At 44.6% G+C, this 26,073-nt stretch overlaps 1 protein-coding gene across 7 annotated transcripts in view; it reads left to right on the forward strand.

Annotated features, from left to right (window-relative positions):
* The window catches only part of PlexB (plexin B), a 182,436-nt gene that overhangs the window by 110,014 nt on the left and 46,349 nt on the right, over window positions 1-26,073 (forward strand). For all 7 annotated transcript variants that reach the window (XM_022790090.2, XM_022790091.2, XM_022790092.2 and 4 more), the window contains one exon: window positions 13,550-13,678. In XM_022790090.2, the coding sequence (XP_022645825.1) occupies window positions 13,550-13,678 (129 nt within the window). The remainder of the gene's footprint in view (window positions 1-13,549; window positions 13,679-26,073) is intronic.

Raw genomic sequence — 26,073 nt, forward strand, 5'->3', positions numbered from 1 at the left:
GACTGAACTTATAGTCGAACGGTCCGAAAACGTTGCAGATCCATTTTTTTTGGGCGGTACGAGCGCAATGCCTTATGTGTGTACGTAGGGGTTGTATAATATTACCCTGGTGACTATCCCATCTGAACTGTACGCAGCTTGAAGAAACGCAGTTGTCCAAAACGCCGCTACTGACGCCCATAGACTCAAACATATACACTTCATACATACACACATCTATTACCAACAACAACAGCAGCAGCAACGACTAACGGTTTTGAGTCGACTTCAGCCCTTGATGAGTGAGACTTCGATTATTGAACGAGTGCTATTGAACCCTTATCTTACATTAGGTTCAGCTTCTGGGACCACCGTTGCATGCTTGCCCAGGCAGCTCTACTTCTTTCCCTATCCAGAATGTCGGTCTCTGAGGGGCTGTACTGTGTTGTACAGCTAAACTTCGGCGAGCGAACAACGAGGCCTCCTTGATACGGTTGGCAAGCAACGGCCAACGACCCTCTCCACGGAATGGCTAGCGGTGGGAGGCTGCCAAGTGTGACACAGTTACATGGCATAGTGCTGTGGGACCATTGCAACGCGACAGCAGTCGCAGAGCGAATCGGGTCTGCTTCTACCAGCAGAGCGGTTCTCGTAGTAAATGTTCAACTATCACAGTTGAATGTCGCGTCTACCGCGCCGATGCCGTACTGAGCTGACGAGTCATTCTTGTCGCTAACCAGCTCTCTAGACGTCCAACATTTCCTAGCTTCAATTGTCCCGCGATCAATCCGTGGCTCTGCCAAGTCAAATGCCTTGTGGACCCCCATCGACCTGGTGACTCTGAAGCTTCAACATCACAATCCAGTAACGTAACGCCCCACTTGTACTGGAATGTGTATCTGTGTACATGAGTTCAATTGTCGGATCGGACCGCACTGGCACCCCACCCACTAGAACACAAAGAACTTCGATGTGAAAGCAGCGACTGGAGTCGATCAACTTTACGCGTCCGATTGACTCAGAGTCAGCAGCCAAAGTTTGGACGGGCAGTCGTAACCTAATACCGTTGCAGGAGTAGATCAGCGTGTGCTGGTTCTTGTAGGAGTAATTTTTCATTATATCACCTTACATCAGCAAGTTTCAAAAGGACCGCCATGTAAACGATGGATGGATGGAAGCGAGGGTCCTTTTTTCATATCACTTAAGAAATTTTCATTACATTTCGTTACCGTCGACAAGTCAGGTCGGGTCGACTCGACGATGGCTATTCCTTACCACTGGCAATTTGTGACAATGACTTTTGCCAATGATTTTTGTCAGTGAGTGTGCCAATGCCTTTTCGATTGCATCTTCGTAACTTTATCCGAACTAACTTATACTTCAGTTATACTCACTTTGTTGATGCGAATCTCGTGTTCCGCTGTTAATCGCATAGCAATTCGTACACCGTCTCAATTAGCAGGCTTAAATGTTACAAGCTTTGCGTCTAGGACTGCTGTTCATCGAAACGAAGTGTGTCTACGTCCGGGGGAGAAGGTGGGATGGATGGGGTGCGAAGTTTAGTGGAGAAAATGTGGGGAAATTTTACTATTTTCACCTGCTACGAGAACCTATGGGTTACCTTCAATGAGTTAACCATTTTACCGCCAGTTCAATACAACAACGATAAAAGGACAAACTGGACGAATAAAAATAACCAGGCCAATAAAATACTTGTCTTATACCGTCATTTTGATCATCATATTCTGATAATCCGGCCTAATTTTCATTCGTGCTAAATCATAAACTCAAAAAGTTCGTATTTATCGTATTCCTTATATATGTATACTAAAGTGGTGTACAGTAATGTTATTGAATGTTGTCACCCATATAATCAGCGCGCCTTTAATCTTTATTCTCTTGATTTATGACACTCTATCCGATCACACCTGAGTACGCGTAGCCATATTAACAGAGATATCATCGTTATTACCATCAAAAAATCATCATTTTTATGATGGAACATCAGCAATGGCGGCATGAAGCGTATCGATTGAAACGAGGTTACATATTATAGGAATGATTAATAGTGGTGCCGTAAATGATTGCATATCATGCATCCCACAGAGGTAAGAGGGGTAGTGATTGGCAGGCGGAGGGGCCAATTAAATTGGAAATAAACTCGTTGTTGATCATTATTCGACGATATATGCGTCTGGCGGATCGGCCTACTGGACGTCATACGCTGGCCTTCTTTAGGACCTGTCTGCGCATAGCCGGCACAACAGCTAAGCGCGATACACTCCGCGCAGTAAATAAATACATCGATTGATTTCGGCGTACACGCCAATGCAATAAATCTAAGAGCGAATTAATCTGACAAACGATTTTGTTTAGCCACGTTTACGCCTTTCCCCCTGCTCAGCTCAGGAGCCATCGTATTGCTAACGATGGCCACCAGAAATAAAGCCTACTTGTTCTGCTTTACATCTACCTGCCTACGATTAGCTAACGGATCCCATCCAGACAGAGAGAGCGATCGCTAACGCAGGTGAAACTGATCGACGGTCAGCTTCTCCTGCGTTCTCCTGCTTTTCTCGACTGTCCGGTGGTGATATGCACGGAGAACCTAGCTAATCTCCAACCTGTTACTTAGCGTCAAAACAAGCACGGTATTAATACAGCGTATGTCCATGCATACAGATCCGCTTAAAACCTAGTCCGTGTACCGGATAGAGCATCAACGAAGACCGCATACGCGAACGTCAACGCTAGGGAGATACTGTCTACGTAGATAAATACTCATACGATTATGTTAACGAGTCGAATCAACGCGTGGACAGCGCTGCTAAACATTTTTTTGATTGTTATTAGAGATGACAACCGTCACTTTACAAAACAGGCCTATGGTGAAAAGCCAAGGAGCAGGACCCGCCTCACTCAGCACGCTCATTACGATAACAGCAGCGGCAACAACAGTCATCATTGCAACATTTCGATTATACGAGGCCCCTCAAAAAAGTGAAGAGGGGAGAAAGGTAGGAGAACGTCCCAGTACGTAACGTTGCAGTACTATATACTTCTTCGTGGTACCGGCATGAGGAATGGGTGCGTATAGTTTTGAGCATTTGCTGCTACTGCTGCATTTTTTGCAGCCACCGTTGAAGGACGGGAAAAATTAGCGAGATGTCGCTTCAACGGATTGCACCACTGTTCGCATAGCGCTATCTACCGATTAGCGCGTTTGTTTCGCTAAAATCGGCGTCTCCCTTTTGGAGAGCAGGAGATTCGGACATTCGATGACAACGGGTTATAAAGTCAGCGGCCTCTACTTCGGGATCTGTACACAGAACTGGGACGGGACAGACGAGCTAAGCGACCCAGACACTCAGAACAGTCAGTGAAGTTCTGGGTCGACGGAAAATCATGGACGTACATATTGTCGATGCTGCTAATACCAGTTAGCTGCTTTGCGTATAGGAGATTATAAATGAATACGTCAGTATGTTACCGTAACAAAGGTTGGTGTATAATAACAGTGCATGTGAGTAACAAGTCTGGGTCTTTTTCCGGATTATCTCTCAATGGACTCGTTCCATCGTTCGGCCGTCGTGTGCCCTTAATTTAGCGTATGTAATCGGGATTTCGCGTTCTTCTTTAAGATATATTCATTGTAGGTATGCTTTGTCAACAATCAATTATATACATTGAAAAACATGTAGTTCTTTTTCTAGGTGAGGTTAAAGTTAGTAGGGGCGTCTTTATCAGATAAATCCGCTTATAAGTTTGCCCTTCATTGCGGGGTACTAAAAACACGTAAATAGCATATGCAGATGTTACGCGACTCGGATCTTCCAGACTCCTGTTTTGGCATCGCGTGTTGTTTGCTAATCACAAAATACAAAATCGTAACCTTGTTGTGTGCTTGCTTAGGTATTAATACATAATGGTAATAAAATGAACGATAAACACTTGAGTCTTATATCTACCTCTGGCTTATAAAAATCGCGTCCTAGGTTACCGAGAGCCGCTGAACACTCCGTTGTAGTTTGCTGTTACTCACTAGAACGAAAAGGGCCTTTATAGGTCGCTTTTAATATGGAATGGTTCACGTTGAGCACGATCGCCTGCCACCCTCTTCTACAATGAGCCGAGTATCGAACGCGAGATAAAGACGTTATTCTGTTCATCGCTCTCTGTCTATATGTTCCATAGGATGTAATCGATGACCGGATTAGGCCTATTTTACAGAGCACTCATCGAGGCGGGCGATGATTTCGCCTCACATCGCGAAGAACAAGGAAACAAACAACGGTATCACAAGGTCATACCATACAGGCCACAGCAGGCATATAATTTGAATTAATACTTCTTAGTAATGCGCAATAATTACCGTACGGTATAATCGAGCCATCACCAAATAGACAAGTTTATACGTCGCAATATATCGGCGCAGTTTGCATAGTACTAACAACGTACGCATCTTCTCATCGTTCTGTTAACACGTGTAAATCAATTCCGCTCGATACAATCTATTGCTATTATTAGTTATGCTGCTGTTTGGAGATATTTATGCAGCACGATCGTTTTCTGCTAATTATTATGCATTCTGATCCCGATCGAATAGCTGACTGAAGTCAGACTAGCTAGGTTACGCAGGTGACTTGAAAAACAAACATTGGCCATTATGCGGAGGGGTGAACAGCGTGTCTGAATTGTGCTGGGCCTGTGGCGTCGGCGGCAGTGTTGTTGGGAAATACACCATTAGTACGATTATCGTTGCTACTCTGCTCGTTGTCGTCAGTGGTGGGACTGTGCGCGGAAGAATCGGCCTAACACTGGGGATACAGCAGATTCAAAGAATAGATAGCGACTGATCGGTTCTAGTTACGATTGAAGAAAATTGACGCGTTCGGCGTCGTAGACTCACTCGTGCGAATCGTTACGGCTGCTGGCGTCGGTTCCGTCTCCGTCGACATGAAAGTAATATCGTCGACATGTCTTCAACAGTAAAGACGATACCCTACCGTGCTGTGAAATACCGCAGAGATTCAACGTTGACATTATTGTTACACCGATGTGCAGATATTCTATTCAGCTATAGCAACAATAGCACCAGCCAAAACAACAATGGGAAAGCATGCGATGCGTCCCTCAGTGATCACTCGCCGACCGAAGGCAGAATCGAAACGGTAGAAATTGAGTAATTTCACGTCGTGATGACACGGAAACTGCGGCAGTCGCGACAAAGGTAACGCTCGTAGCGCCTGTAGAAGCTGGTTGGTCGTCTCTATTTATTTAACGGCCGCGTAGAAGATAAAAGGCTTCCTTATTTGGCTTGATCGTTTACAAGAAATGAGCATAGCGTATTCGTATAAAGTTGTCATAAAGATAGTTGCCATTGGAGATTGCCGATCACTAGGGGACGCTGTGTCCAATCGCGCGATCTGATCACAGCTGATGACTTGTGTTCCTATGTGTACCGAGGTACGTCTACGTACTTTTTTTTTGAATGCTTGACGACATTTTCATTACATAAAGAACTCCTTGAAATCCCCTCTCCGGTGTAGCATCAAGAACTTGCCCCCCACAGGAGAACATGTCGCCTAGGGAGTAGGCTGGGCATCCTCTTCGAAAACGGCAATAACTAGTTGATAAGTGCTCGCTCTGAATTAGAGTATATGCCTAGGCTTGGATTAAACTGGACATTGCTTTCAGTTATTTGACGACTACCATAAGCGTATTTAGACGTACCTGTTCATTATAACACGCACTGACATATAATATCAGATGTTAACAACGGCTTGATCGTCTCGCCGTGTCAGACAGGTGAAACGAGTCACAATTAGGCGAATCGCAGAAGCTCTCAGGCAATTCCGAATTTGGGTTAGAAGTGTGCATGTGTACCGGCAGTCCTCTCGAACCATAGCTTCCTATGGACTCGACCACAACAGGGCGCAACGTTAACGCCCCGCATCAGATAACGTAAGAAAAGAAAAACGACCCACTTTTCGTCAACTCCGTCTCTATTGGTATGGTGAAACAATGTGGTTATTGTTGAGCGTATTGCTGTTTCAGCGAGTCCCACTGACGTTGATGCTGTTATTGTAGTTATATTGTTGATTCTATTGTTGTACGAGATCCCTAGCCGTCTTTGCTGTCTGCTGTTTTGTCGTTTCCGTCGCGTAAGTTAACGCGATGCGCTGTTGTATCGCGTCAATATGACAAGAAGGCAGTATAGGTTTTTCGTTTACCCGGGAGTCTACCGATCGACTAGGCGAACTGTGCTCGCCATTAAATAGAAGAAGCCAAATAGAACCAAGCGTTGCTAGCCGAGCAAAAGGCACACAGTAGAACGCAAGAGCTACCGACTAAGTTGCGTGTCCGGCTAGCTGTCTCAGCAAGTATTTATGTATATCCATATCTGGTTAGCAATGCAGTCGTTGGCGGCGCCCCCTGGTTCTCCCCAATAGCTTGGAGGCTTCTGTACCGTTGTTAGTAGTGGTGCCGATGACGGCATTACCGATGCTATAGCCAATGTTGCCAACGTTGTACACAACTGGCAACAGCTTCATACGGTGGCATCCGTACGGAATAGCTGGTGATTGTTTGCTCCTATTGACCAGCACCGCTGGCGGCTGATAGCTCAAGTTAGCTACTGTCAAACTTACTTTCTATCGGCTATCATTGCTATATTCAAGTCCTATATGGTGCCGCCGGTCATCGTGTGACTCAACATTCCTTAATATAACGTGCTGGTTTATTCCAGCTAACTGCAAACCAGCTGAAGTTTGTATCCAAGAGACTTCAGATGATTCATGGATCAAAAGTGGAGTTGAAGCGGAAATTACTTGGAAAAGGCTAACCCTCGTTAACAAAAAAGAAAAAGGCAATGACTTCAGTCATTTTAATCGCAGCTTGGGCACTGGACGTAGATGCAGTTCAATCGAACGAAACATCTCATCCCTAGCGTGTAGCTTCCTTTCTGTCTGCTCCGACAGCCGTTTGGCCTAACCCATAGCAAAAGGGGGTTTGAACGATGAACAAACACACGCCGATTGTGCATTCATCCGCCTTCGTGTCCCTCTTTGTGTGTGTGTGTCTTATTACGCGTGTAGTGAGTTATGTACATTTGTACGTACATAATGTTCGTGTCTGACACTTTGTTTCCTCTACGTGTGAGTGTCTTTAAGAAAGGTGGTAGTATTTCTAGCATTTTGGGAAGAATAACAACAACAACAACAACAACAACAACAACAAGTGGTCACTGCCGAAACAGCTGTTAAGGACAAATGGTGGAATAGGCTAAACAATGAAAAGAAAACAACACAGAAACGTTTCTGTGGCTTCATCAGATGATGCTTCGAATGAAGATGATGGGGCCGCTGTTTGGGGCTTTTCTTCTGTTCGGTCTATTTCTTTGGCGTTTTCAGCTTTTGTGCTTCCTCGCTCTCTAGGTCCGGTTGCGGGTACGTTGCCAACGGCTCTTGCCGTCTCTTCGGAGCTTACTAGATGATTCGTTGAGACGATTTTTTGCCCCCGTAGCGTCGACATGTTAGGAGATGCTGCAGTGGAACGAAACAAACCGGGGATGGGAGACGGGTCGGGGCCGATGCTCTCAACTGACGTATACGTATAGACTTGACGGCCAACTTCAATTCGTTTGTTCAACGTTGCTGTGATCGGCCAGTGCTACCCATTTCGCCATGTGGCGTAAAGAGGCGTTTGTCGATGACGTTGGCTAACTTTTTCCTTTTGGGAAACTGGTTGCTAGACGGTGTCTCTCAGCTGTATGAAAGTTGACATCTAGCGGTGTAGTTGTATCTGTCGGGGTGTGTGAAAAGTGGTTTGGTATTTGCCAACGGCGCGGTGTTTTCAAGCGATAAAAAACGCGCGAGCACGGGTAGTTGCGCTGCTGGCCAGGAAATGTCGGCGGTCAATCTGGCATCCTTCTCGCACAAGACGATAATACCAATGGTGCGCTGTCGCTTGTTGATCAACATTGTTCGTTCAATAACAAAGCAACATGCATTCCTTAAAAAAACCAAATGAAACTATGGGCAACAGGCTGAATAGACGGACGAGGAAAAAAATCTGCGAGAATCTTTAGAAGAAACACGACATTTGGTGCTTTATCGAAACTAACGGGAAAGTAATGCTTGGCACTATGATGAAATAAAGCGAAGAAGAATGGAATAGAAATCAAATAGAGATTTCAAAGATGGGACGTCAACCCAATCATACACAAATGACAATGAAGAATGGTAGCTGTAATGCAACATCGACCCTGAGCAAAAATGGCACAAGAACAATACATCAGAAAAACTACCTCCGTAAGCCGTTCTGTCTCAGTCGGTTGTTTCAGTGACCCAGTTGATTAACTGTATCAAGCTTCGTTGTCTTTTTTCCCAATACATATCATGTCCACGGTTCATAACCCCCGTACAAACACCTGGTCATGTCGCCCACACATGGGAGCCTTCTTCCGCTTTGTAGGACTTTTCGATTAGACGAAAGCTGGTTCTATTGGGTTTTATTTGTTCTTGTATTTTTTTTTACCTAACCAATCTTGATTTCGTGCAAATGTACCTCACAGACTGCCTCCACTTGCCTCCAAAGAGATGGAACTCACCATTGTTTTGGCATACGAGGCCTTTTCTTCCTCAGTCGCGTCAGACTGGATCATCTGTTATACCTGTGCTAAGGCCAAATCTAAGCCAGACATAATATATCCCCCGTACGGCTTTAAGCAGTAAGCTATTAGGTCCAACTGATTCTACGATTGTGTACATCTAGTTTTCGTGTTGTCCAACTACGATTTATGTGATTCCTTTGTTTCTCCTTTTTACCTTATTCCGTCGCGTTGGATTTACTTGCTTCTAGTTCACAAAATTTAGGTTAATATAATTTCACTATTGCTGCTGCTACGTTTCAGTAGTACGTTACAGACGTTACAACTACTTGTATACGGTCTCCAACTCAGCTGACATGCCTACTGGGCAATTGGCAGAGAGAAAGTAAATAATCTAGACTTCAGACCTAAGAACGCCTATGGGACAGGTTAACAATGGTAGACAACCCTATCGACTTCCCGTGACGTATCGGCTCCCAACTTACTCCACCTTATAAAGCCTGTCGTTACGAACCTAAGTTCATCGGGCTTTTACTGATTCTGCTATTGATCGTTCGCTGTTCACAATCTTCTGCAACCCCCTTTTGTATGGCTACTTGGTAGGCGCAGCAACGAAGCGCTCTGTGTGCCTCTATCCTACCTAGCCATCCACTAATACTCCGGCTGTTGAGCTGCATGTGTTACTCTTCGATGGTGGCATCGTCCTAGTGATTATGATGGTTTCCATTGGTGTCACGCCAGTCCAATCGTGTTCGGTCCGTGACTGGCTGTTGCACGTCTTACTGCACCGGCTCAGATGAATCTGCAGTTTGCTGGACAACTAATTGTCGCAGGCTGTTGTCGTCTGCCTCAATCAATTTCGAAACCCCTCACAAGAACCCCTATAGCTTTCTTGCCCACGGAAGAAATCGCTGGATGCCTTCCATAGGGTACCGTCCCGATTTCCTAAGATTCGGTATATCTTCGGCAACCACAGGGTTTAATCGGTGCTCAACTCAATGGCTTTTTCGTAGAGCCGGACGAAACGTTAACTAACAGTCGTAGTGATGCCATTGCAAAGCAGCTAGGAATAACATAAGCGTCTCTTCAGCCTTGTAATGCCCGTTGCACGCAAGCCAAATCTCAGCTTAAATATGCGGCTACTGTAGTACTTCAGCCGCCGATCTTTATGCGAGAGATGGCTTCAGTCCCTACCGTATATCATTTTACTGTAATTCCTATCCCATAGCACAGGTTGTTTGACCATGCGATTCCTACATCCCGCTTTCCCGTCCGACGGTTTGTTAATTCGGTTGGTCCGAAATCGGAGCCAAACAAATACTCTTAAATCTGTACACACAGCTGCACACACCATCATCCCTTAAACACATCTATGCAGGCTCTTGTTGCAAATACAGGCTCAGCCCTTTTAGGTTTCTATCGGCCTATTAGAGCCGTGGCAAGAAGGGGCTTGTTGCTTACAAGTAGTGAACATCAATTCTAGTTTGTCGTGGCTATCTGACCAGTCAGTGAGCCACAAATGGTAAGCTCATCAGCCGTATGTACCTTTCTGCTTGAAGCACGGACTTCAGATTATCGAGAGAGAGAGAGAGAGAGAGAGAGAGAGAGAGAAAGAGAAAACTGCCGAAGCCCGTTCAAAGGGCTTCGGAAGCCCGTTATTTGGACTACTAGCTTGTCGAGGGCTGAGGGTCTGATCTTCGTTTGTCAGTGGTGTCCAAGGCTGAACAGGAGTCGGAAGCGAGCATTGGGCAGGTAGCAAACTCGCCGTTTTATAGCACTAGGTAGAAAAGATGGTAGCGCTGATGGTGGGTTCTGTCGATCTGTGTTCACGACAGTGTATTTGGGTATAGGATAGCATATGGTTGTTTGTGTAGAAGCGAATTTGGGTGCTTACGTAGCTATTGAACACAGCAGGACCCCACGTAGCCGAATTTTTTTTGCTGGCACGAATGTGGCTGGTGTTGACAAGCTATGGGGAACCAATGATACTTAAGGTTTCATCCATTGAACGTTTTCTGTATGTGTATGGCAAGGGGATGGATGGCAGGCGGTTGTGTTGAAACGTGACTCTATTCGACTCGATCCGCTCAAAGCGTCATAGAAAACAAACAGGAAATCTTACAACATGCGCGAGTACTAAACATAATATAGTGCTGCGAACGAAAATCTTCGATAGGACAAAACCAAGAGAAGAAACCTGTAATGGTAAAAATCCTGGTTGAATTCGTTCGACCATAGCTAGAGATCATAGAATAGAGCTAGTTGTATATGGGATATGTATGAGATTCACACGCTCGTATCAATTATTGGTAAGTTATTTTGTAGTTATCATGTCATTAGCGAAACCTATAGTAGACCCATATAACGCCGTAAGTCACATCGTTACCTAATCCAAAAAGTTACCTATAAAAAAGCACCAGCAACAATAACGATAATTATAGCGCGCGAAACTGCAATAGACACTCGATCGAATAATGTGGCCATGGCGCACTCAACAAACTACCCTCAGTTGTTGTTACCGGATGATGTGAGGTGTATAAGCAGCCAATCGTGCGGACATCGCATATTCTACCTACAATGTTTTGCTTCGGGAACAGTTGGACGGAATGGCCTGCGCGCCTGGCAGTAAACAGGTGGCATTTTCACGGCAACATTCAAGTAGCTTTAGGTTACCAAGGTCACAGGCATCAATTCATGAGCGGTGTTTCACTGGCCTTTGTAAACTACTTTTTCTGTATAATTTGTCCTTGCTTGCTTATAGTTTATTTTCTTACTAGCGCGCAATTCTGCTACTAGAGCAAACGCTGTCCGCGATGACAGGTCAAGAAAAAGATATATATATGGCACTGTTAGATGTCCACGGTCGTTCTGATGAACGTCCCCCCGCAAACTCATTTATCCTTCTTATTTTCTTTTTTTTCGCTGCTTCTCTAACATTTGATCGTTTCGGCGGATATTCGATCCTCCGTCGCGTGTTTTAATTCCTCTCTTATTTCGCGTGCGTTCTATGATTTTTGTTAAGACGTTTTCACTGAGGCTACATCTCTCCATCATTGTTGTATCAGTGGAACGCCCTCTCGCTCCCGCGGAACCTCCGAGCCTTCCTGAGCACCGAGAAACTGTTATCGTTCACTATGTTCATGTTTCCTTGCTGCTCTCTGACGTCGCTCTTCGTTGAGCGCCTCGTCCTTGCTTCTTTCCCCGCGCTAACATGCTGTCGTCCGGGAGCTACGCAGCGCTATACAACATCCCAGACGCAATGAAAATGGCGAAGACACTGACGAAGGTAGCTACGTTGCTAGTACATAATGGCCCAACGGCCTACCTGCAAGGGCTTTACCGCTATATGTACCATAGCAGACGCTGGCTTCACCCAAGGCTACATCACGGAGTGGCCATATGAAAAGGCGCCGACGCGACAAAGCCGAAACGACGCAGGAAGCATTCCGCACAGGAGAGCAACGACGGAAGCCGCTGTGCTGCCCCAGTAGCAGTGGTGAGCAAGGGAAAAAGAAGATTACGTGCACGCTTTATGATGAAAGGAAACGGCAGGGGAAACGTGGGGTAACATGGGACGACGTCCTTAGGGTATCTTCGCTCTGCTTGCAACGGCCGTCTTTTCCCGATCCGTGTCTAGCTTTAACACACGTTTCCGGCCTGCGCTTGTCCCCCTTTGCAACTAAGGCTCCCAAGGCTGACTTGCCTGCCCCTGGTCCAGCAATTTGTCCTAATGTAATGCGTTAGCTACATGTACGGCTTGCGTGTGTACTCTAAGCTACGAACGATTGCTCAGCTGACTCACCTGGTTCCTGGCCCTCCAATGCACCCACAACGATCGCTAGCCCATAGCGCAGTGACGCCAGTTTTGATATGGCGATGAAGGTGTTTTACATAGCACACCGTTGCTAGGTGGGAACAAGGAGTCAGCGATGGCAACCGGTTGCCGGGGGACCCGGTGCCAGGTTAGATACGGCCCGCAGGAAACGGGAATCTCGCAAGGTTTCCTTGTCGTCGACAACACAGCGTTCTAAGTCTCGGAAAGTGCAGAGATAGAAGTGATAGACAGAAAGAGCGAAAGAGGGATGCGGGAGCAAGAGAGAGAGAGCACACAAAGGAAAAATAGAAAGAAAGTGAGTCCGGGCAACCGGACAAGAAGTTCAGAATGGTAGAGGCGAAACTGAATAGATTCCAAAGCCCGGGCACTCATGAGCAAGATTGGGCATATCAAGGTCCTAAAGGCGAGGATTTTGAGGGGCAGCAAAGAGGAGCTGATGCTTGGCATTTGGTCGTGATGATGGCAGAAAGCTTGCCGGAATAAAGTGTGTGATTCACGGTCCTTTCTGTATCTTTCGTTCTCACGTATGACAGATCAGAAGCTGCTCACAGGAACGAAAAAAGTACAAAGGAAGCAGAGGTTGTATGAACGAAGGTGATGTACTAGTCCGATTACTAGACTTATTTATTTTGGAGCGACAAACCATGTAATCAACTTCTGTTTGAAGAAAAATTTTAAGCAGACTTTAGGTAGGGGCACAGGGCATCGAGTAGTATAATGGATGGAAGATGGCGGAATAGCAGATACGCGACAGCAGGTGAAAGCGGGAACTGAGAACAAGTGCACGTTTCGCTCTGTGCACACTGGTAGCAAAGCTCATGTAAAGTTGCCTTTTCTTCTCATTAGCTTTGTTAACAAGTAACAAAACGATGACAGGAGATCAAAAATACAAAGTAGATGCACGCATAGTTACTCTTATTTTTGCGGTAGATAAATATATTTCTACGAAAAAAAAAGTTAGCATTTGGAGGCAGTGAAGATTTGACTACACCCAACCAGATGGTAATTTGTAAATTATACCAGCTGTTACGCGACATAAATGTTTATTGTTTACCGACGGTCGTGTGATCCTTTATTACTTGAATAGCACAATCTAAGAAGTGACCTCACTTCTAACGTTGCAGGTCTTACTATCAGCGGAGGGCATCGGAGAAGAGTTCGAGGAGGTCGAAGTAGATCATCCCCATTCAATCCTCGCCGACATGATGTTAAGCATCCACGGTGACTTCGTTTACGCCGCATCGCCTTATAAGGTTAGTACTTCATTTCCAAGCAGACACATAGCCCACTGAGCAATCAATGGATGTTCACTGAAGTTCAACCGGATTGCCGAGGTAAAAATATCAAGAATGAAAAAATGGGTTCGAAAAGAACAGCGAACGAGATAGAGACAAAGAGTTGAATATACACCACGGATAGGTCGCACACACGAACAAATGAAATTTCTGAGGTAATAGTTGTAAGCATCGCTTATATGTGAACATTGGACCCGAACACTAGCGGCGTTGTAGTTTCGTAAACCAAAATATGATCGTCCCCTTTCTTCATCAACTTCTTCGTTATCATTGTACGATCAGAACGGTCATCTTTGTAGTAGCAAGTGGCAGGCTGTATAGAAAAGCAGCGACTGGTCATGACGCATCCAGTCACAATTTCGTTCGAGGGTTGTCGGCTTCATTTTGTTTGGTTCCCGAGCCGACAGACATATAATAACGGCAATTTCTGTAGTCGTTCGTTTCGTCACCTACGGTCGATATGTGGGAGCATTATGATTTGGGTCTGTGTGAATTTGTGGTCCTAGTCGCAGAGGTCTGACTTATTATTTTATTTATGCCAGTATGACTTGGGCTGGCAGCGCAGTAGACCAGTGGGTCGACGCTCACTGTCATCGATGGTGTCCAACCCAGCAAACAGAATAACGTCAAGCACACTATTGTCCATAAGCTATGCCGTTCCACAACGTATCAAAAGATAATCAAGGTGATCACGACGATTCATTCACACAATTGATTTTCATTGTTATCGTTGTTGGACATACGTCCTAGATGGGTCTGCAGATAATATAAAGATAGGCGAGCCCTAAAGTGCCGTTAGTAACAGCTTAACAATTGCATGAGCATGCACAACTGTTCAGCGTGTACAGCAGTATATAAATACGTTCTAACAAAGGTGACTGGATATTAAACGTATGATTTCGCTAATGTTACCGTTATTTTGGCGAGGGTATTCCCCCTAACTGTAATCTACTGGTTAGAACCAGTCGATCATGAAAAACAAACGGGAATAGTTATGATGGAATAAAACTCCAATGGGAAGTATTCGTAAACATGAGAATTCCTTGTGACTCGATACCAAAAACCGCCTATCCTGTATCCGTCTCTTTAGCGTGTCTGTCTGCTTTTCGAGTCAGTATAATAATATTACCCAATGAATTGTTTGAAGCAACGATCGCAGAAAGCGTCCTATATGATGATGATATGTCTGTATGGGATGAGGTCCATAGTCGTTTTATAGTGACCTTGTAGACTAGAGAGAGTAAAGAAGCCTTCAACTCTGCCGACGTTTCTTCTAATCGAAAGAAGACCATCCTCATGTTTGCTGTGGAAAACTACCTCTCATCAACATCAGTCGAGAACTTGGGACAACTTTGTTTGGACTGAACAAGAAAACGCAAGGTAGACAACCAATGGAGGAATCTCGCGAGTCAAGTTTCGTAGAGCTCCGAACCTTTGTAAGGAATTGGAGGACTGGAAAGGGAAAAACGAACAGAAAGCAACGTTCGACTCCTTAATTCGATAGAAGTAGGAGAGCGGAGACCGCTATACCATTCCACGTACCATTTCTGCTCTGCTTTCCGGACTCTGCTGGTGATTTCGCAAAGCTGCTTGATGCCTGTACTTCTGGCCCTCGTACAAACAGGCACAGAGTTATTAACACTCAATAACACTATCTTTACGATGATGTTCCGTACGAGATTCAAAGCGAGACGTCTAGACAAAGAAAGGTCTAGGAGAAAGCGCATGCTCATGGGCGTGTACTTTCATGTTATTCAGGTCATCATCGACCGACGTCGTATCGTCATGACCGATAACGTCAGTCAGGAAGAGGGAGCTTGAGCATCGTTAGCCAATGATTCCTTGGCTGTATGGCTGTCTAGATGCGGCCTGCGGCTAACGTCCCGTAGCGCAGGCCTATCTGAACCATAGTGGTACGTTGTGTGAGGAGAATTAGAGTCGTGCAACCAACCAATCGGTTGGGTCCGGCTTTCAAGGCTATCGTTTCGAAACTTTAAGGCCTTGGCTAACTTCGTTGCTCGGCCAGGCAAAGACAAGATTATCGAAATCAGATTGCTCGCCCCAGGCTTAGTTCCTGAGGTCCGATTTGGCTCTGCTCTTCGATGCAGCGTCCTTTGTTGTTGCTGACCAGAGACAGAACGATGCAGAGAAGACTAGGAAGAGAAAGCCAAGCAAACGGGCACTGGTGAGCTCGAAGAGCAAAAAGTACAGCCGCCCGTTTCCTCTGTCAAAACAGCCTGAGCAAAGGTTCGGGCTAGATTAGGGACACGTCGAACAGCCTCTTGGATAGGATATGCTTTACGCCTTACAATCTTGTTCAGCAATTCCCAGCAACGGTTTGGACCCCACTAACCCGTTCAATCGCTGTATCCCTATCGGCACCAGCGGAAGATCAGATTGTGATCTGCAGCACATTTAGCTCTTGCGGGCTTGTTTAGACCGGTTTGTCTCTATTACCGAAGGACTAGCGCAGTACGCTGCCGTCCAAACGCGTAGAGCTACAACGCGGGACGATCACGATCCCTCAAGAGAAAAGGATACGTATGATTCTCCAAAACTTGAAACTTCAATGTTCTGGCGAGAGCCGGTCTATCGAAGGACTTCGTCAGAAAAAAATATACCATGGTTACGAGATATTGGCGTTTAACTACTGTGGTCAACAACGAGACAAGTAAGCAAGCAAGCTTTCAGGGTCGCTTGGCTCGGCAGTTTGAAGCGGAGCTGGTAGACGCGGTGTCATTTGTCATAGATCTCGTATTGGCCTCTTTTCAGCCTCTGAAGCACACGGACAATCTTGCCAGCATTCATGATGTCTGAGGGAATAAAAAAAAGCTTGAATATCGCGTCTAGGCGTTTATTTCCAGCCGACATATACAACGACGTTGAGCAAGCGAATTTCATTAGACGATTTTGACCCTTTTTAGTAGAACTAGAATTGCAATTGGCTCTCAGCGTCCGACGCCGGTCATCTTGGTGGCATGCCGGCGGCACTCAGGCAGCTCCTAGTACTACTAGTAGTAGTAATTCTGAGAGAGCAAGGAGAACGAACGGTAATTGGATGTAATATATAGCAGTCGAATTCTGGGAAACGCTAGAATGGAATTGTATGATAGCTGATAAAGGCGGCGATGGCGGAAAAATATATGCGATGTGAATGGAAGTATTAGCAAACTCGACCCTGTTCCCGTGACCCAGAATGCGAACCCAACTCGATACCAATAGAATACCGGTTACGCGATTGGCGTAGTGGTCAGACGGTGTCGTGTGCTAACGGTAAAGTATGTAAACCTGTTCGACCGGGAGTGTGTATGTGTGGCTTGTTGATATAAGGCACACTTGTGTATATGGGTAACGCTTGATAATATAGAACAGCCCCACTGTTATTGTCGTTATCCTTGGACGACCACTCAAAAAGCATTGGCTAAGAGGCGTTATGTAGATGGCTAGAAGTATTTGTTTGCATTATGATTCCCGTGCGGTTACCTTACCAGCATTGAAGTAGACGTAATCGATATCTGGACCATTGTCTTGTCGGGTCTCGATACAGTGTACAAGCAAATATTATACCTTTATAACGTACACAGTCATCTGGAGGAGTATATGAGAAAACAAGTATAGAAAGATCTCAAGGGATTCATTTTGTACCAGTAAAATGTCACGGTGCGGATGAATTTATTAATTGAGTGAATCGTCTATAGCCGTCGACCGCAAAATCCTTCTCTATAAAATCCTGTGTAGAACAATAGAATCGGAAGGCAGAAAATTAACCCAGCAAAAAAAAAAAAAAAAAAAACAGTGAATGTGATGATTTGCGAATTTAGAAGAATCCGCAGCCTACCCTTAGAACGGAAACATTAATTAGCGTTTAGTGCGAGAGGCTCCATCACACAAGAACTTGCCCGAATATATTATACGCGTAGAAATCAGGTATGGCCGCAAATCAAGCCCTAATGTCCTTCCTGTACCGCAAACATGAACACGTATATAGTGTATCACTTATTGCTTGAGAAGGCACTACTAACTCTATTTAGGTAAACGGCCGTTTACAGTTATCAAATTCGCGCTGCCTTGCGCCATAAGCCCGTCGTACCAAAGATACAGCGGTAGAACTGCATCTAGGAGTCATTGCAGGGCACGCTACAGTATACTTCAGCTCATTCCGACGCATAAAAGCCTGGCAAATAGGCTCCACCATGAGAAGGTTTCGCTCTACCGAGTCAGTATCGTCATTGATGCATAGGAACAGCAATGCGAATGAGAACAAGCTACAGACACGAAAAAAAAACAAACATTTTCATACTGACAGCTTTAATAAAATCGTATGTTTAAAATTTGCCTTCTGACCGATGTCCATTCCATCGAAATCGAGGTCCTTCGCCTCGGTAACAGCGGACGCGTCTATGTTAATGCAAAGCCTTCTAACTGTCGAGCAGCTGGCTGTGCTATTGCTAGCAAAAAAGATGCAGACGGCCGAGCACAGTTAAACGGATAAGTAATCGATGTGTTTTTAATTATTGTCTGCTTGCAGTTGTCGTTCAAGCGCGTTTATTGAAATAAGGTTGATTGGTAATGGTGTTCTATAATTTATTCATGTCACAGCAGATCAAGTGGTACCTTCAAGATGCTGTTTTTTGCTGTTGTGATCGTTGTTGTTTGACGTCCGCTATCGAAGGTTTATGATCGTTTGAAAGCTATTGCATTGATATAATATAGCGGATTTTTCCTGACACTTTCTACTAGAAATGTTTAGCGTTTCTGAACGACGTACGGTATTTATTTCATTGACAGACAGAATTTATGTAGCACATACGTTGTGTATCAGATACTGCATTGTAGTCAACTTGACATAGAAATACTAAAAATGATAGATTTTATGTAGCCGAGATTTACTTCTGAAACGGTTTGACTCTATAGTCCTGCAAAGCAACGTGCGCCTTTCTGACGTTCTCTGAAATACGTCAGAAGCTAGATAATTCAATGTACCCGAGCTGACGGCAACTAAATCATAAACATTGTTTACACAGTTACATTGCTATAGATGCGGAAAGGCAAAATTACAAATCCTGAACGGGACACCGACAGCCGATATTATCGTGCTACGTCGATATCGGCTCATCTTTTAGATCTCATAACGCTTGCCTGTCATTATACGCCTCGCCCTTGGCCCGTCGGCCAATCACGTCCCTGTAACGTGATAATAAACGTACTACATTGCTGGATTTCTATTAATAATGCCGTTACGGCCAACGTTACCGAGAACGAGTTGCTCGAGTTGAATGAGTGATCCGTTTATCGTATTAGTTAGTGGTAGTAATAAAGCGGGTATAGAGGAATTGACCGGGCGAACGTTTCTTTAGCAACAGTATTCGAGCATAGGCCGACTGGCTCTCCATGCGATCGATTGACTAACTGACTGATGTGAGTCCCGTAGACACCTCTATCAAGCCGTCGTTTCCGCATCTGTCCATTGCCGATTTGCTTTCAATTGCTATGAGACCACTCCCTCTTTCCCTATCTGTATTTTCTCTCGGTGTCGCGTCCGCTGAGCAATACGGATACTGTGTTCTCGATTCGAATCGTGGCGGCAAGAAAGCGGGACAGGTGAACCGAACGTGGCGCGATAATCGATATCGTTTAATCGCTCGTTACTATCATTGTATCAGGCTTTTGCCTGGTAACCTGATTGCTACTACCGCGCCTGTGCGACTCATCCTGGTGCAGATCCTGCTAATAGCAATGACTCTTTTGTCCGTGGAGCGGCCATTGTTACTGCCACTAGCGTTCAAACTTTGTGGGAAACAGCGGGGGTATGATGGCGAAAATGATGAAAACAGCGGCAGTACGACACCGGGTAGCTGGCGCGTTCGCATTGCGTTCGGCTTGACGTTTGTAGAACTAACAGAACGCCACCATGGGGCTTGTCTGCTCGACGGAACTGCGCGAGTTTGTATCACAATTAGGTATTAGCCATTGATGGACAGGGCGCAGACGTCACCTCGCACAGGGAGACGCGTCTGTCTCTATTTAGCGTTGTTTGGTCAGTCACATGTTTTTTCTGCCGCTTCTGCTGGCGTGGGAAACATGCACACAATGGCACATATTGACACATGAACACAGGACATTAAGCGGTACAAAGCAATAAAACTGGCCCCATATATATATATAGTAGTTCGATTTGGCGGATAAACGATAGCATTGTTGTTGGTATCTATGAGCCGAGTTGAGCTACGTAACAACGAATTGACAAGCCCTCTAAACCGCCGTGCTAATGGTGCCCATAACAGATTGTGACGCTTTTGTCGTCCTTGTTGCTGTTACCGCCGCTACTATTTATCATGATCATCATACGTCGAAACGACGCAGTGAATCATTGTTATGTGCAAAACCGTACGTCGGCCTGTTCGATCAATCCAAGGCTTATATAGTGTTCTGTGATCGGTTGCTTTAGTTGTTGTCATTGCTGCCGCTCCTTTGAAAACGCTACTACGCACAGTTTATGGTCGACTGTTTCTACGTAACGCAAACACTAACGATGGCACAGGATACACGTATGTGTATCCTGTGCCATCGTTACGACTGCTTGTGACGACTGCTTCTTTGTCTCTATCGCCCATTATGTTAGAGACTGGTTATTGTTGACAAAATAATCATTGAAATTGCTGAGGCTGACGTGATTGCGTCTGCTAATTTCATCACTTTTCCATCAATCTAAAAATGACTTCTCCGTTGTTGGCGGCGAAGCGCCTCGTTATGGCCTACACTGCATCGAATCGTGCGACCATTGAAACTGCCACAAGCCAGTCGGGTACACGAAGGCCTTATAGTCGTCCTCGTGTTAGGTTACTGTGTGACGTATTGTGCCTGCTAGCCTTAAGGACACGTTACGGTCTAGCTTTGGATCCGGACATAGCTAGACAGACAGTCTTGGGTCCGTGCTGCGAGCCAGTGTTTAATTGAACGCCTAACAACGATGCCGGACGGAAAACTCAAAACATAGAGGGCTTATTATAGTCGTAATTGGGAATTAATTTTTAAAAACGGAAACAGAAGGAATAGCCAAATTATGATAGCCAATGCAAGAAAGCTTTGCTAGCAGGCAAACCTCTCCGCGCTCATCGTTCATTTCTATAGCGTAGAAGACATGAGAGCGTATACATATATTCGTGGCTGTCGTAGTTTATACTTGATATACTGGTTGCGTATTAATTTTACCTCAATAGACTGCGAAAAGCGGCTGCTATGTGTCAGCAACCAAAAATGACTTCTGCAAATTTGTGCTACACGACGTCAAAGGGGCTTTCTACTTTTAATTAGGGCAAACCTAAAGCGTAGTAGGTCACTATATAGATGCTGAGTTTTAGTGCGAGTTCATTACCGTAGGACTCTTTTCGAGAAAGCATATTGGAAGGATAGTGGCCCTTTATAGAAAAGCTAATCATTGTCTTAAAGTAAGCCACTGCGTTCGCATGTTTTGCTTTTCTAAGACGTCCTGCCAAGCCGAAAGATTCTAATATCCTTTTGGAAAAAATTTTCACTCGTGCGGAAAATGTCGTCTCTTTGAAAAGAGAGAATTGCGATAGCAACAATACATAAGAGCTTCCGAAATTTTACTCCGTTAATAACCAGTGACCATTTAAACAATTCGAAGTACTTCACCGTCAAAGTTCGCAGTTCATGCTTCATTCATTTTTTTAAGAAAATTCATACATCAACTGCGAAGTAGTCGTCAGCCATGCAAAGGAAACTTACGGTTACTGTTTCATGTAGGCTCGTCTTTTATGAAGCTCACTATGTCCTTCTCATTCGACCCCAAGTGGCGGGGTAAAAGTTTTAGGCATTAGATTAAACACGTGCTTTTAGGACGCGTTCGCGTAAAATTATTAGATAGCATCAACGGACCAATGGTATGAATAGCAGTTTTTTAAAACTAGAAACTGCTGAAATTCACGTCCAAGGTTGTGCACCGTATGCGCACGTTTTGCGTATCCTGTGTAACTCAAAACATGCCTCGGCCAATACTGATTCTTTTGTTACCGTAACTCTATCCGCTGGCCTTGCATTTAGGCCATGTCAGGCCTTGCACTTAGTTCGTTCGTGTCTCAGATCTCCGCCGTCTATTGGCAATAACTTCTGCTGTACGTGTTAGTGGTGCGTGACCATCTCGCAAGGAAAAGCTAGTCATTATTGAACATTGTTTCTGATACCCACCCTGAAATGCAAGTTGGGCTTGCTCTATTGTGAGACAAGGCTACGCTAACTCGAATCGAATTCGTTTTCCAATAAACTTCAGCGCGCCGTAAAGAAAAGAACTTCTAGTAAACCCTATATATTGTTGTAGAGACTGCCTGTTACCTTCCGCAGAGCGATTTTCAATTTTTACGCTGCTTTATTCAGGATTATTGAGATAAATGCTCCATATTGTTAATACACAAGGTTACGAAAATAATCAAAATAGAGAGCAATAAATTCCCACCGAGCTCACCTCTTGGCACTTCTTCTTTGAGTCTTCCGCTCCATTAATCAAAAACGCTTGGACACGCTAGCAACTTGGATCGAAAAGTTTCGAGCTTACCTGCTCAAATCCATCTTAAGCATGAGGCTATCTCACAGCACTACGCAGTTGTCCACAATTGATGTGGCACATTGAGACTCGGATTTTTTCTCACTTGCCCGCTTCCGAATCAAACGACGAGACGATCGTTTTCTTGCTTTCTTTCGCCTGCTTTTTCCGGGAACTTCCAATTGCACCTCTGAGCTCGTCCGAATGTTCGCCTCCAGTGGTAACATCAGGTGAAGCCAAAAAAGTAAGCAGAAGCAAAGGAAAGCTCGTTGCAGGAGAAAACAGTTCTCCGTTCCAGCGCGTGGCAACGTTGCGCCAGCTGCCAGGGCGTGGGAACAGGGAAAAGACGTTGCTGAAGGGTTGCGGAGGGTATTCTGATTCTTTTTTTTTACTCCAACTAGGCCCATTTTACCCCACTGCCGTCCTATTCCCTGTCATAAATTTGGCTTGAAGGTTACAAACGAGGCTAAACGAGCTTGCTAGGTTGGGTGAACTTTCCACCGCCGCAAGATCCGCCTTGCCCGATCTTTGTTTTAGTGCTTACAACCTAAACAAGTTCTCTTCATTTTTTCCATAGGATTTGAACTCCTCTTACAAGCTTCTGCTTGGCCTACACATCCCTCAGGTCCTAGATCTCTTCTCCAAACCGCGCTTCGATTCCCTTTCGATGTAATGCTTCTTTTTCTCACTGCGTAAATGAGCCTTCCCGTATCAGTCTCGACTGGTCAGCTTCGAGAAGCCTAGCTCTCAAAGACGCCGTAAACGAGAGCAGATAATTTTCCTTCCTCCCTCCGCCTACCGAAAGGGTGCTTAACATGCTTAACAGTAGTAGAAAACAGGGTTGCCGAGAGTGTCAGCGATGGTGAGAACCCACACTACAAAATAGGATATCGTCTTTACCTCTTTAGCCAGCCCCGCCACCGCCTCCCTTTGTCTTCCGCTGACGTCTGCATTTCAAAATTTTCAGGGTGCGGCCTGTCGCTGCTTCTTTATGTTACCGTTGTTCTATGCTAGTACCGTTTTTCTAACATGTATTCTGTTGCCCTTAAATGCTCTTCCAATGGCCACTTTCTCGTCCTCAGTAGTAGTTTCATTGTAGTAATAGTTGGTTTCGTCGTTGCGATGCTGGCTGGCACTCTTTCTCGCTTTAAACACGTACACATGGATATAAAGAGATAGACGGAAGTGTGCGTATGTGAAAGAGAGGAAGAGAGAGAGAGAGAGAGAGAGAGAGAGAAATGGAATACCGCAAATGTACGCACACCGCAGTTGGAACAAGCACATCAGCAAAGGATCTGTTACCAGAGCCAACAGCAACTCGCGTACTTGGCTCCCCACTGAACTCCATTTGCTGTTGGGTCGGACGGATTGGGCGGTTGCGGAAAGAAGCTGCGGTAGAGAGACGGCACTCCCAGCTGATTTGTTCTAGCCAGCCACATCCTTCATAATGAAAGGCCGACGAGTGGGACGGTAAAAAAGGAAAAGCTGATAAAAGAGGTCAGAGACAACGAGACGGTAAAGACGAAGCCGTTAGTTGTTCGTCCCTGGATGGGAGTCAGTCGAAACAAAGGAACTAATGTGTGTGTGGAAGAAGACAAAAAACAAAGATTTATTCAGGAGGGACCTATGGAAAAGAAGGCGGAGGAAGCTGGACTGGTGAAACAACTCTGGCAGTTTGAAGCGGAGTTCTTGAATAAGTCGCGTACGTACCTTTGCCAACGAGCTGAATGTTCCTTAATATTGGATAGGTGGATGATAACGGTGCCAGCTGGATTTAGCTTGGGTTTCGTTATGGACTTCTATGTGTAAGTGAAGGTAGAAATGATCCTCTTGTTAGCCTATTTAGAGCCTCAAATGGAATGAAAAAAACAGGGAAGAAGTGGCTGAAGAAAAAAGCGCAAAAAAAGACAGGTGCTACGATGATATTAGTTAGAAACTCCGCGCAGATATACCAGATCCACCGTTTGAATAAATGGATCGGCCAGCAGAAAAGGCCCAATTAAGAGTTACTAACAGCCTTACAATATTAAGACATATGAACGTATCATGTAACCACTTTATGTCATCGTTATAGGAGAGCATTGTGAGGAAAGTGGTCTGTTACTCTGAAGTTTATAAAATATGATATTGGCATGTATGTGTCTATCTGAGTTTTCCTTAGTTTTCAATGTTTAGTTGATTGTGTTCAGTGGGTTTCAACGGCCAAGTTGACCACTTTTACAATTTCTAATTATATCACGACAACCACTCAAGTATACTAGTATTTACTAGTATTTAGGGAAGGAAACACCTCCTGAATAGTGCTATACGTAATGTGTTGGTACGTACGTTTCTCAGATGTAGTACTTAGTATTAGGTATTATTGTCATGCCTATCTACTCTGATATTCTAATGCTGTTACGTTATACCGGCCGAATGTTTAGCCGCCTCCATTTTGGTTCTTTAATACGTTACCAACTCAGGTGGTCGCCGCTGGTATGTTTCTATTGAAAGGATAGTACACTGTCCCTCCATTACTCGTGCATCTACGAGCTTCTAACTAGTAGACTTATAGGCAGATTTTTGCTAGCACAAACCGTTCCGCACCTGTACTTTGTGTTATATGCTACAACACGCCAGGGGGAAACCGAGAGGCACGTTTTATATTTCATTATTATTATTATTATTGTTATTATGTTTACCCGCGACATTCTGCCGTAGAATCTAAATATAGGACCCTGTTCCGTTTCTTTTATACCTCTTGAACGTCCTTTCGTTTCTGAACTCCATCAGATTGGAACCGTACGACGCAGATCGCACGTTTTCAGGTCTGTATCTTCTCCTAATACTACATAACTAACGAACGGAGACAGGCAAACTTACTAGACTAAATTAGGCCGCGCTACAAAATACCGTACGCAGTTACTCGAGGTCGATCATAATGTTCTGCCTGCTGTAACGTTAAAGGACGTCATATTCTGGAGCCTGTTTCGTCGGCTCTTTATGGTGTGACTAGTTCCACTGAGGCCGACATGTTGATTAAACTTGATGCTAATTTTTGTTTCTCCTTCTAGAATCTGTCTACCGCTCCTCTAGGTACCCCTTTCCCTGTTCCACTTCTAATTTGCGTATGGGATACGGCCGTCTTGCAAGTGAGGTAATAATAACCGAATTTTTTCATCTTGTCGATTTAGTTGACTGCTGCTTCAAACCAGCACTTAAATAATTGGTTTTGTTGCATAGTTAATGACCATTATCCCTGTTTGCACTAACGTAAGTTATTTTGGCCATTAGGGATATTCATGCTATTTCTATTAATACGTCACTACTAATTAAGGTAACGGGTTTAATCTCGTTCAACTTCCGTTCCTACCAAAATCAGAAAAAGTAACCTCCAAAACACCATAAGAGCTTGTAACTAGCGTAAAATTAACTTATTTAGCACATTTCACCCGTTCGTACAAGGAAAAAATAAACATATATCGAATGATCGAGAAGATATTGACATTTTTTGAAGCCGTAATTGAAGCGATTTTTTTTAAATATTTTAAAATAATTATACTACATTAAATAAATTATTTTCTGACAACACCGTATTCCTTGGCAGAAAATTGTGCCAAGTAATTTCTATATCTTTTCGTTAAAGTTAGCACCATTGAAGGGGTTGCAGAGGCCAACGCACAGTAGTCTACATAATAACATATATCCGAATTCAGCACAAATGCAAAACCGATTTAAAATAAACCCATAATTTTTCTTATCTCTTTACTTCATGACAAAACGTGGCCATCACGTTTTGTACTGACCTTCGCCT

The sequence above is a fragment of the Varroa destructor genome, unplaced genomic scaffold (assembly GCF_002443255.2).
Source record: "Varroa destructor unplaced genomic scaffold, Vdes_3.0 BEIS01000002.1, whole genome shotgun sequence".
Lineage (NCBI taxonomy): Eukaryota > Metazoa > Arthropoda > Arachnida > Mesostigmata > Varroidae > Varroa > Varroa destructor.